This window comes from Thermobia domestica, chromosome 2 (assembly GCF_964235325.1).
Source record: "Thermobia domestica chromosome 2, izTheDome1.hap1.1, whole genome shotgun sequence".
NCBI lineage: Eukaryota > Metazoa > Arthropoda > Insecta > Zygentoma > Lepismatidae > Thermobia > Thermobia domestica.
The window spans coordinates 16,582,428-16,595,939 of record NC_137455.1 but is presented as its reverse complement, the minus strand read 5'-3'; the positions used below and the strand labels follow the sequence as shown (position 1 = coordinate 16,595,939).

The 13,512-nt window shown below is 36.7% G+C and overlaps 1 protein-coding gene across 2 annotated transcripts in view; it reads right to left on the bottom strand.

Moving 5' to 3' along the window:
- The window catches only part of LOC145670701 (uncharacterized), a 546,590-nt gene that overhangs the window by 25,460 nt on the left and 507,618 nt on the right, over positions 1-13,512 (bottom strand). For both annotated transcript variants that reach the window (XM_081739486.1, XM_081739494.1), the window contains one exon: positions 951-2,806. In XM_081739486.1, coding sequence (XP_081595612.1) covers positions 975-2,806 — 1,832 coding nt within the window. In that variant the 3' untranslated portion in view covers positions 951-974. The remainder of the gene's footprint in view (positions 1-950; positions 2,807-13,512) is intronic.

Genomic DNA, 13,512 nt, shown 5'->3' with positions numbered 1-13,512 from the left:
ACGTTGAGCTATTTGACATCACATAATCTCTGTGATCAAAAGAAATGGACAAACCAAGCCCTGATACGACCACTACATTACGGCATTATATTTTAGAAACATTATTAAGGGAAATTAAGAAGGCAATCTAGATCTGTGTCTCGGCATTCGTAAGTTTGCAATATTTACTCAAATTTATTCTTTCTCTGCCCTGTGTTCTTTCCTAAACTGTGGGGTGGAGAGGGTAATATAAGAAGAAAATAGACGATAATGAAAAATATACAATTGAAACGGGAAAAAAATAGAAAACCTTTTGATAAATCCTGTAAGTTTCCTTCAAATTTACATTAACTAACACAAATAAATCTATGCTGAGAAACCCTAAAGTGAAAGCTTGATATTTGTGTATGAAATTGTGAAGTAAAAGCTTAATGTATTGTATGTATTTGAAATCATAAAGTAAAAGATTAGTGTGTGTGCGTATGAAATCGTAAAACAAAAACTTGATGTATTGTTCAGAAATCGTAAAGTACAAAATTTTAATGTATTGCATGTGTGTGAAATTGTAAAGTAAAAATTTATTTTGTGTGTGAAATTGTAAAGTAAAATTTTGAAGTATGTGTGAAATCGTAAAGTAAAAGCTTAATGTATTGTAGATAAATCGTACAGTAAAAGGTTAGTGTATTGCATGTGTGTGAAATCATAAAGCAAAGCTTAATGTATTGTATGTATATGAAACCGTAAAGTAAAAGTTTAATGTAGTGTATGTATATGAAATAGTAAACGTTTACTGTATTGATGTATGTGAAATAATAAAGCAAAAGCTTCATGTATTGTATGTCTATGACCACGTAAATTAAAGATTTAACGTATTGTATGTAAAATCGTAAAATAAAAGTTTAATGTATTGTATTTGTGTAGAATCGTAAAGTAAAAGCTAATTCTGGATTTAAAAGAAACCAAGAACTTACCTGGCTATGTCGGCTGACTAACGATCAGCTACTGGCTGCTATCTGTGCCTTCCTACAATTGCACAACCATTTTATAATGCGTGCATTTCTCTCCACAATGGATGGCTCCGTCATACCATGCTGGAGAAGCTTGGTGTTCCGAATTCCGTCTTTCATTTCTCCCCGTGACAGTGGATCATTATCCTCACACTCATCAACCGACATCATCCCTCCACCGGCACTTACTGCTGGCCACGAGTCCACAGAACTTACACTTTCAAAGAACACTGGCGAAGAATCTAAAGACGAAGGTGCTGTTAAGGAACGGTATGCATTGACTTCCAATCCAAGATGTTCGAAAAAGCTCTCCAAATCCGCACTGGAGCGAATAGTTCGTCTTACTGGCGTTAGAGAGAACTCTGAAGATCTTGAGTAACGATGGCTTATATCAGACTTTGATCTTAAAATGGGTCTTCGGCGTATCGGTTCATCATCATCACCCCCGTCCTCGACACTTGTGCTCTTCCGAAGCAACTCTTGCCCGCCAGAACCACAGCGTCCACGCATTAAACCCAAAGGACTATTGTTATCATCGTCATCGTCATCATCATCGTCGTCGTCAGCATCTGCACCTTCCTCATCGTCATCATCCTCATCTTCATCATCGGAGTCAGCTGAATTTCTCATAGCAGGAGCTGAACCAGTTTCACTAGGGCAGAACTTACAGCTGGGAGATCGACTCACATAGTCAGATGTTGCTCTGCTGTAGCTTCTGTGAGCTGCGTCTCTTGCTGACTTTGGACCACGCATAGATAACGAATCACTATCATCATCACTGCCTTGGCCACCGTCATCCCCCAGGGACTCATGCCTTCCCCGTCCCGAAGAAGATTCCTCCCCAGCACCACTACCCACAATTCCTAGTTTATGAGGACTCAGATCTGGCATCGATTTATGAATGGAATAGTTGACGGGTTGGTGCTGCCGAGGCCTTAGAAATGTCTCTTCACCTACAACAGTCTTGAACTCACAAGCTGCCAGCTCGGTCTGCATTGGCGATGATGCATCTACCAAATCGATATCTACGTCGACATCGGAATGCATTCGATGATGGCTGCTCCCTGAACTACGTCGTTGTTGCTCGGATCCACTGCTAGAATTCAAACAACTACTAATGTTCTCTTTAGAGTCTGTGTTTAACAACCTTCGTAATTTCATCTGAATGTCATCAGAACCTTTTTCCGAGTGACTATGAGATCTTCTGAAGTCATGCCTCAGGTTATGCTCGTTTAAAGTACGGGAACGTGGTCTTGCGGCAATTCTAGGGCTCTTTGGTGGTAAAGGAGGTGTAAAACCTTTGTCCGTGATTCGCGGAGGAACTGGCTGATGATGCACTACTTGGTGATTTGGCTGATTATAATGATGAAGCACCATTCGTTCAGATTTAGCACCACTAATCACACAACCGCTACCACTGTTCACTATATGATGACTCGAACTATTACTTACAGCGACATTGCACTTAATAACATCACCTCCACCGGGATGACACGGTATAGTAGTAACAGTAGCTGTAAATGTAGTTATGGAAGCCGTAGATTTTTGCTCCGTTCCAGGAGAGTGATGAGAATAGTGATGGTTGTCCGCAGCCGATGAAATCATCTGCTGTTCGCAACTTTTGCGATCCTGAGATATTTTCACTCGGTCGAGATATTGCCATGTTTTCAGAGGAGCTCGCAGAAAGATATCCACAGCAGGAGAAGTCACTTGCAGATGACCACTGTTCTTCAGCTCTTGTTTGGTGTCCAGTACCTTCTCCGATTTCACGTAGAAAGCCTTGGACTCCTGCAGCAGTTCCACAGCGCTCTTCCGTTTGGCTGGAATGAGAAAAATACAAACAACATATTACTACATAGTTATATTCCGAAATCTATAATGTACAACTGTATTACACAGAACTAAACAGTTTTAATATATCATTGTAGAATACATAATCTTATTGAAGGAACAACATGAAAAGTGGAAGGTCATAGCGTCAATAAGGATCTCTCAAGAATTTATCCTAAATGTACTTTGTATATAAAAGGTGCTCCAACAAGAGTGACGGATTTAATATGCCTAATATAATACTTCTTTTTGAAGAGGAATAACAAATAACAAATATGTTTATTTACATAGTTACAATGGGTAAATAGTTACAATTTTCACTCATGAATACATGTACGGTATTTCCATTACTTTTAATAAATTGTTCCACGTACAAATTTGGATATGTGGAACCGCGATCTGCACATGTTCGATAACTGTCCCACTTTATTCATACCACAATAGTAGGCTACATACATCGTCGTTGAAATAACAAACAAGCGTATCTTAAAATTGTTACGACGTTAACACTGGTGCTTTGATTTTACGAGATCTACCGATTGGTGTAAGAATTATAGGCGACAGAGGCTTCATTCCTGAGATCTACCGAATGCTGTAAGAATCATAAGCGACAGAGGCTTCATTCCTGAGAAGATCTACCAATCACTGTATACTAAGAATTATAGGCGACAGAGGTTTAATTTCTGAGGTGATCTATCGATCGCTGTAACAATTACAGACGACCAAGGATGTTATAAAATAGAGGATCTGTCCATATGTTATCTTCATTCCAGTAACTCAATGAAGCTGAAGAAAAAAAACGTATCGGCACGTCTAATTGGCTACTTTCCTTTCCGCCTCAAAACACTGCGATCTTATTGGACGGAGTTGGTAGAGTGAGGATGGCGAAACTGTGATGTATGGCTTCAAGATTTTGTTGTATAGCCAGATCCTCTATTTTATAACATCTTTGTAGGCGACGGAGGCTTCATTCCTGATTAGATCTACCGATTGCTGTAAGAATCATAAGCGATGAAGGCTTTGTTCCTAGGGTATTTGATTAGAAGGGCGGAGCGACCAGCAGGTCTTTATAAAATCGTAGAAAATACGGTGTTAACTCAACATCGCAAATTTTGAGATACGCCTTGTGGTTATTCCAAAGACGATAGATATGTGCATTTATACTTAGCTTCAAAGTTAAAAATCTACTCTATATCGGTATACCAAACCGTATCGAGTAAAATTTTGTAGGGTAATCCGTAAAGTCAAATATATAAAAACTCAGTGACACTTTTTTTTTTTCCTATTTACTTTTACACGCACTAGAGAGTGTACAAATTGTTAACACTCGTGTTCCTGAATTTAGTATTTACTTCCCACTTTCATTGATTTCCTGTATTTATTTTATATCAGCGAAGAGTATAGGGGAGATCCATGTTTGAATGTATGGAAGGAGAAGTTATAATTTCAGCCACATATCTGATTTGCTACTGAAAATAGTGTGTCATTTGGCCTCCACCCTCGCAATATTTAATCTCTGCTGCCAGCTATCGATTTTTCCACCCCCTCACTCCAACTCCATCAGGATTCCCATATCGCAGTTGATAAAAAAAAAAAAAACGAAAAAAGAAAGAAAAAAAGCCCTCACTGACTTTAGCAATTTGATGTTGAGAGACAGAGAATAGAGAATCAGTGTTGCAAGTACTATTAATACAAGGAACCAGATACTTGTCTTTTATTGACAAAGGGATTGATCTTCACTACTGCAAATTAGGTGACGCGGTGAAGCCTGTTCACTAGAAATAAATTAGATTTTCCAAATTGCACTCCAATTTAATACCGTTTTGCCATGAACCGCACAAAAATTTTGACTTATTTAAGTGGACGCCTTCGAAGGACTGAGGTCGTTTTCTGCGAATTGAAGAACGGTCTGATAAAACAGTGCAAATGTTTATTTTAAAAAAGAACGGGAAGATCAAGAAACGCAAACAAGGAAAAAAGTGCCAATAAAGATATTTTAAAATATAGAGCCATTACTTTATTATTAGAAAATTATTATTACTTTGATGATCACCCTTAAACTCTCTGGGCCTTATGCAGAATCGATCTGACGCGGGATTAGTGTCATCCTAAAGAGTTCGATTAACATAGATATGTTTCCTGTAGTAGTCAGGCCTTTAGTATGACGCTAATCACACGTCAAAACGACTCTGCATAAAGCCCTCTCCGTAAGTAACCCAACTATGATTTTTTTTACATTTGTATACCTAGGTAAAGATGTCAAGCATCAAAAAAGCTTAGCATTTCAAATAATGAAGGTTCCTTTGGTCCACACGCAGCGATATGGGCGCTGATCCTGAAAGGGCCGGTGGCTCACGCCCCTCAATGCTCCTATGGTCCCCAATGTATTTTTATGAATATGTGTTTTTTTGTTGTTATATGTATATTTTATAAATATACAATATTTGGCATAATTTGAATTCAATTTGCCTTAAAATCCTCATATATTCATTTTTCGACCCTTGTCTGCAACCAAACACACATCTGAAGGCCTTCCCCCCTCGAAAAGAAAAAAAAGTTACAGAGAAATCGGTGCCCTTGCGCAGTAAACAGTTTTGAAGTATCCAATTGTAGCATGGCTAATACCGATTGCCGATTGGAATTATCCTTTTTGTGATTTATGTCTACAGAAGACCAAGCGCACAGGATAAGTAAGAAGAATGTTGTAGAAACCATAACGTTACATACGTGCAGAGAACTAGATAAAATAGAATCCTTTATTGCAGAAAACTATCTTCAGAAATGTAATTAGTAGGCTAGATTTATTAATAGGAAATACATATTACACATAAAACCAGTTGAGATGCTCCAAGAGCATTGTCAGAACAAACTTAAAAAGAATGGAGAGATGGAGCGGGAAGGATAACTGTGATTGTTCCTAGATGTAAAAGTAAATCTTTTTATCCGCACCTTCTTCTGTTTCCCGCAAAAAATCGCAAAATATCATCTCTTTATGACTTACGGTTCCCAAGATATGGTTCCTTATATCTACCGAAATTCGAACTTACTTTGGCCAATATCTGAGGAACGGTCGCCAGTTAGCCAGTGCCTACTGGTTACTATTTGGTATAAAAAATTATCACCATCTTCTTAGGTATTGATCAACAACAATATGATCTCTCTATGACTTACGGTTCCCGAGATATGGCTCCTTAAATCTCCCGAAATCGGAACTTTTTTTGGCCAATATCTTGGGAACGGTAAGAGAGACGCGAAAAATTCCATCACTTTTTGCAGATAGTTTTTGATGCTCTATCGAATGGAGAACTCAAAATTGAAGAAAAAAAAAAAAAAACGCAAATAGACCCCCCACAGAGAAAATTCAATAACGAACTTTTTAAATTCATTGAAAAGAACAAGTAGTCATACAATGCACGTGTTTCCAAATTTAATGAGACACAAATTATCTGTCAATCTTATTTTAGATACAACGATCGCACATTAACAGAAACAATACAGACCATTATCTTAAAATAAAATTTATAAAGATGTTCTTATTTATATTTGAATTATCAACATGTTTTTATAACTTTATGTCTCATTCCTACGAAAACAGAAGCATTTCGTTCAAGCATACTGAACAAAGTTTACTTCTGGAACTCGGCTGGAGATAGAATCGCATCGTTGTGAGTATTGTGGTTAGAGTGTGGTGAAAAGACCAGAGTTGGTCGGGCTAAACGAAATGGAAGACCATATTTTTCTCCTTTATTTCTCTCAGGCGGAGCTGCTTGTATGTAATGAAATTTTGACTCTATGCTCTTTTTTGAACGACTCGAACAAGTTTTTTTTTTTTTTTTTCCTGTACAGAGAAATGAGGATCTAACATACGTTCCTCTTCAGTTAAAAAGTTTCTCATAGGCATGCACAGAAGCAAGGGGAATATATTAGCGCTTCCTGTCATACATATATAGCATTTTTAGAATAATTGGTCTATGGAAATGTGTTCCCTTTGTAACGACATGAATGGCTTGTTTTTTTTAAATGTCCACCTGCAGCGATGTAGAAAAGATGAATACGAACATCTTAATTAATATATAGGGTTATATTCCAACATAAATTTCAAAGGCAGCAAGATAGAAGTATCGCAACAGAGATTTTCTGTAATTGATAGAAATCGCTGATTGGTTAATTTTAACTCTAAATTCTTATGCAGCACCAAGGATATGAAGGACAAAATTTCTTTACATGGGCTCCGAAACACATCGGATTCGGGACTTGTATCCGGTGGAGTTGTCAAGTGTATAGGTCATAATAGAAGATCACTCGCAAGTAGGGGCGGCGATTGGGGGGAAGAGGGGGCAGTTGCCCCCACTTTTTTAAGTGACCCCTTAATTTATATAGTTTAATTTGAAAATATAAAGTTTCTGTATGTATTACTGGTTCATAGAAAAAATGGTGTCATATAATCAGTGTTCGAAGTGGAAAAAAAGCAGATGCGGTATATGTTTTATTATGATTTTCACTCCACATACCAGCTATTTAAATTTTGTCTTGATCATTGAAAAACCAGAGACGGCATGTTCTCATTACTGAAAAACCAGAGGCGGTATGGCATACCACCGCATACCGTCTCACTTCGATCACTGCACATAATATTTGCCGTTGCGTGAGTATGTATTGGTTATTTATCTTCCCGTGGACAGGGCCGGATTTCCCAATAGGCCCGGGCCTATAGGCGCAAGCTCCCTGGGGGCGCACGGCCGAGACAAAAAAATAAAAAAAACATCTTGAAATAAAAATAAATAGCCATAACTTTACTTATTTTTTGAACTTATTTTAAAAAATCAGGCTAATAAAGCATTCTGATTTTGAAGTTCATTGGAACAAATAATTGTTGGTAAAGTTGGAAATTATTTTTCAACATAATGCATAAACTTCGTTAGAACATTGATCTCAAACACGGGAGAACTGGCTGTAATTTTTTAATAAAGCTTTTTAGGAAAGTAACTTTAACCAGACTAGGGGTCGGAAAAAATTATTGGGCCTAGGGGCGCCAAAATGCTAAATCCGGCCCTGCCCGTGGAGTTAAGAAAGCTACAGGAATTGCGTTTTGATTGCCACAGAAAATGGCCCAAAATTACCTATTGGAGCGCAACAATTCCAGCGTACTTTCATTTCTTTTTATAAGGGCTCGATATTTAGAATAAGTAGCCGCTTTGAAATTAATTTCTCTTGTCCCTAGTAACATTTCCCTTGTTACTAAATAATCTGATCACACAATTTTCCAAACAGAATTTTAAGATCTTCATAAGCAAGGATCAAATCCGTTCTTACATTTTCGTTGTTTAGGGAGTTAAAATTGTGTAAACAATTACGGTCACAATTACTGACCGATTACCTTCAATTTGGCTGCCAACAGATTATCCTACAATTTACTGTATAAGTGTTTAAGTTACGGTAATAGGGCACAAATACGATCTTTTTATGGCCTATAACCATAATTTTTTACAGTAATACCGTAAGTTTTCGACTAATCGGTTGGCAGCCAGAATTGTAGGTAATGGGTCACTAAATGTGAACGTAAAATTTTTACATGTGGTACTTATTTGCGTTGATCTTCTCAATTTACTTAATAAAATATGAAACAATATACGCTATTTTAACTGAAAACAATAGTATCCTATTACCTATACAACCTTTCATCAAACAATGTGTTAGAAAACATCAGGAAAACTAACATTGACATACAAATATTCAGATCATGTCTTGCCCCCCCCACCACCACCACTTTTAACGTCCAATCGCCGCCACTGCTCGCAAGACCTATCTCGCTTCAACGATAACCAAAACTCAAGCATACAGCACTATGATTCAATTAGACAGCGTGCGCGATTTTCGTCCTCATCATATTTGAGTACTATTCCCTCGGATGCAACCCGAATAATGATTAGGATCGCAATTTACCGAATAGGTATCGTTCTCAATATGGGCTCAGTGCAGAATAGGTATGTTAAACCCTAATCAAACAACACTATTTAGCTATCAGAAAGCTTGGCTTGTTTGTTTAGCTTGTCACCCTACGCCTACGTGCGGAAATAGACAGTCTTTTATGAATCTGACCCACTCTTATTTGAGAGAAATGGCCGTCAAAATAAAATGAAAATATATGCAAAGTTATATTTCGAACTGAAAGGATTACGACAACAAGGATATCAATAATTTTTAAGATTTCCAACAAATGGTGCAGTATTCAGTTTGGTTTGTCTATGACAGAGTTGTCCAAATGGCGGCCCGCCACATCATTTTCTGCAGTCCACAAAGTTCTCACAACATACGATTGTTATTACTGATAATATTTTCATTTATGTTCATTCTTTTAATGTTTCCACTCTTCTTTCGATATAAGGCATCCATTTAGCGCTTCTGTACAACAAAAAGGCCCGGACATCCAAGGCAACACTGGAGTCAGTAATGTAGTTATAGGCAAGGCATCGTTGCTGAAAGAACGATTACTTCAATTAACCAAACCAAACCAACCATACCAATTCACCATGAAAATTGTGAAGAACCGCTTCAGAAGCTGCCTTGGAGATTCTTCTCTTTTACATCTTCTGTGGCTCGCAACAACAGGATTGGATGTAGATATCCCAGCCCTTGTAAACTCCCCTAGTCATCCTCATTTATCACATTGAATGTAATATTTCAAATACATTTTTATATTTTTCTTTTGTAGTATAATAATAATAATAATAATAATAATAATAATAATAATAATAATAATAATAATAATAATAATAATAATAATAATAATAATAATAATAATAATAATAATAATAATAATAATAATTATTATTATTATTATTATTATTATTATTATTATTATTATTATTATTAGCTGCGGCCCTTCACCTTGTTAGCAAAGGCGGTTATGGCCCTCAGGCTCATTATAATTGGACACCACTGGTCTATGATCAAGAGGGTTATGCAATTAGAAAGAAGAATGTGGAAAGTGGGTTGCATAAAGTCTCAGATGTTAATTCAATTATCTACATCCATGCTTATTTATAAATAAAAGCTTGAATATTTACACGAAATTCATAATTCTGTGTTTGGACTATAATAATAATAATAATAATAATAATAATAATAATAATAATAATAATAATAATAATAATAATAATAATAATAATAATAATAATAATAATAATAATAATAATAATAATAATAATAATTCTAGTGCTAAAAACAGCCAGAAGTCCACTATAGCACTGTACAGTGTACACACATACCAGATTGAATAAAAATACAAATGATAAAGTAACATTTATATTGTCCCTCTCGAGACAAAAGGGCGTATCTTATTTTCTTAACTTTTCCAGGAGATAAGTTTAAATCTTTTCTCATTAATTATTCTATCGTTGTCTTTTAAAATTTAGTCTGATCTCCTTCGTTTCAGGTATATAACTTACGAAATCAAATTAAATTTTAACAGAACACGATGGAATAAATGATGATAAAATCTTAAATTTGTCTTCTGGAAAAGTTAAAAAAAAAAAAAGAATAAGATACGCCCCTTCGTCTCGAGAGGGACGATGTAACAGGTCTATATCCTTCGTTACCATAGTAGTATTGGAGAAAGCTGATCTAACTTCTATGCCCCTGGATTTCTGGTCCAGGAACCATGTTCCTGCCCATAGGTAATAGGATCATCCCTATAAATTTTGGCAGGGGTACTTTGGCCCACCCCCAAAACACAGAGATACATACCCTGGTCCTAGGCTACCATAGCAAATTCTTAGTTTTGGCAATTTCCAAAATTTAAGAGGGGTGGTCCTATGCACCCCTGGCCATGGGCCCTGGACCAGGGACACAGGGGCACAAAAGTTGGATCAGCTGTCCCCAATACTACTACCATTTACAATTTGCAATATAGTTTCATTCGGTAAAATTTATCTACGACTTAGACTTTCTAGTAACACTGAGTTATTTGTGTGTTGCAATCTTGTATAAGTACTTCCAGTAGACTTACTGTGTTTCTTCTTCTTTATATATAATATATTAGATATCTTGTTTTTATTTTGTACACTGGAATTTGGAATAAGATTTTGTTCAAAATAAACCGACTGCTTATTTTATTTCGTCAGTTAATTCGAAATATAATAAACTAAATAAAATAATTCTTCCCGGTTTTCTGGAACCCATGAAAGCGTGATTTCTGCTATTATGGAAGAAAATTTTGTAGCTACCAATCCTGCGGGTTTCCGTTCCTATCTTTCTCTTGTATGGATTAGGTATCAGAGTCAGAGTGAGTGAATGAAAGAGAGAGACTCTCCCCTAATGATAGTTAACGAGGTGGACACAAGCGGCATCCCCTTTCATTACCCCCTCCCCCCTTCTAACACATGCGTGAATCTTCCCTATTAATCTTTCCGCCTCCCCAATATAATTTTATACGGGAGGGAGGAGACTGGTTGGTTTGCTACGGACTTTAATTATTTATAATGAACCATCATTGTCTTCTCAAAATACAAATGTAATGTACTTTTTTTTTTTTTTTTTGCTTCGAAATGGAATATTACGTGATTTCCGTATTGAAAGCTGAACGAAAATGTAATGCATTGCGTTAATATGTAATTCTACCAACAAGGTAACATTGCGTTTTCCCATGAAATTTGTTAATTACATTTGAGAAATAACTTAGCTATCCTAATGGCTCTGAATTTTCTCAATTATACGCACGTAACTGTCATGTTGTTATGCTAACAAAATCGGCGGCTTTGGCAGTTTGCGCATGCACTATAGTTATTAAAATTAAAACTTTTATTTTTATTATTTTAAAAATATATTGAATAACTAGCAGCGTTCACCCCGCTTCGCTGCGGTCACCCCGGAACGCAATAAACTTTGTTACTTAGATAATTTTTACTTTTTCGCTTTCAAGTGATATGATAAAAACCATAGAAGATTGCAGTAAATGTTAACATTATATCGCCTCTCATTTATGTTAACCCGCCCCGCTTCGCTGCGGTCACCCCGGAACGCAATAAACTTTGTTACTTAGATAATTTTTACTTTTTCGCTTTCAAGTGTGCAGTAAATGTTAACATTATAGCGCCTGTCATTTATGTTAACCCGCCGAGTCACACGGTCATGCGGGTTGCATATAAATACGTTTATTTTTACCTATGATGAACTAATAACAAAGGATTTGTACGTATGGACACCTGAATGGTCAATTATCTCAAGACACTGGTAATTGAAAATTAAAGTGATATGATAAAAACCATCTAGGGTCCAAATCCTAACAACCCCCCAAAAATGAAAGAAATTGGTTCAGCCGTATTAGCGTGATGAGCGGACAAAGGATTTTGTACGTTCTCTTTTATATATATAGATAATAATAATAAGAAGAAGAAGAAGAAGAAAAAGAAGAAGAAGAAGAAGAAGAAGAAGAATGTTATCAATATTTTACAGCGTAGCTTGTATTATTGTTTCTTACATGCTATAAAATACAGTTAGCCACATGTTCTCATTGCTGCTCTAATGGTTAAGACCTAGTTTCGATTCACGAAGTTCTGGTGTTCGTTTCCCGATTAGATTGGTTAAGATCCTAGTTCTCAACCTATTTCCTTTTAGCCTCACGCTGACAAAGAACGTAGATTCAATTAACACAATTACCCATTGTCTTCAAAACGTTCCTAAGTAAGCAGTACGTTATGTCTTTAATTGTGAAAGGGAGTACGCAATGGCGAACACTCTTGTTTCCCAATCAACAGATTTCGCATTTAAACTGCACGGCCAGGTATCCTGAGAGGTTTCTCCCTCAATCCCACCAGATGAATGATGGGATGATATCTTTAAACATATGTCTGGTCAAATTCCTTGTTATTGATTGTTTCAGAGATGACATCGGTCAATGAAAACTTGACCCATGACCCACTGACCACCATCCACCGTAACCCACGAACCACTGGGACTTCGACCCACCGTGAACCACTCTGACCCACCACAACCCATCGTCATCAACTCTGATGCATGATCCAGGCCCTCTTCTTCACTGACTAAAGAGTTTAGACTTGTAATAAAACAAGGCTGTGAAATTATCACTAATTGGAGTTTGAATTTCTACGGTCAAAGTCAATCGCTCAAGCACTGCTCTGTTACAATACTGATGGACCTGACCTTTAAGATATAAAATGGTAGAGTGTTTGTCATGGGCCATGTTACGATGAATTTCAATTTAATTATCATATATAATTATTTCCTTGTTGAATTACAGATACTTTTCAATGGAAAATAGGATAAAATTTGAAAATCTCAAATCAAGGTAAAGCAAGCCAATATTAAGAAAAAATAGTGTAAAATTCGATTGTGTCTCGAAAGCCAAGTAGTAAGTCCTGTTTGCTAGTACTAGAATTATAAATATCAATATCCAAAAGTGCCTGAAGTTCTTTTCTCATTTAGATATTCCTCTCAGGTGAGTAAATACAAACAAATAAAAAAGGAAAAAATAGAGGCCTTGAAAGTAAAACGTAGACAAATTCACCAGTGTTCAGAAGATGCTGTCTTCAATGCACTGAGCAGAGTGGATCGGTAGGTCAGAGTGAGTCACGTCATATTGACCCACGACCCACTGTCTCACTCAGTGTGCGAATTGAAAAGTTTTCCCAGGGGGGGGAGATGAATTTCACCCCTATGCGCACCGTCCTCCCCCCCA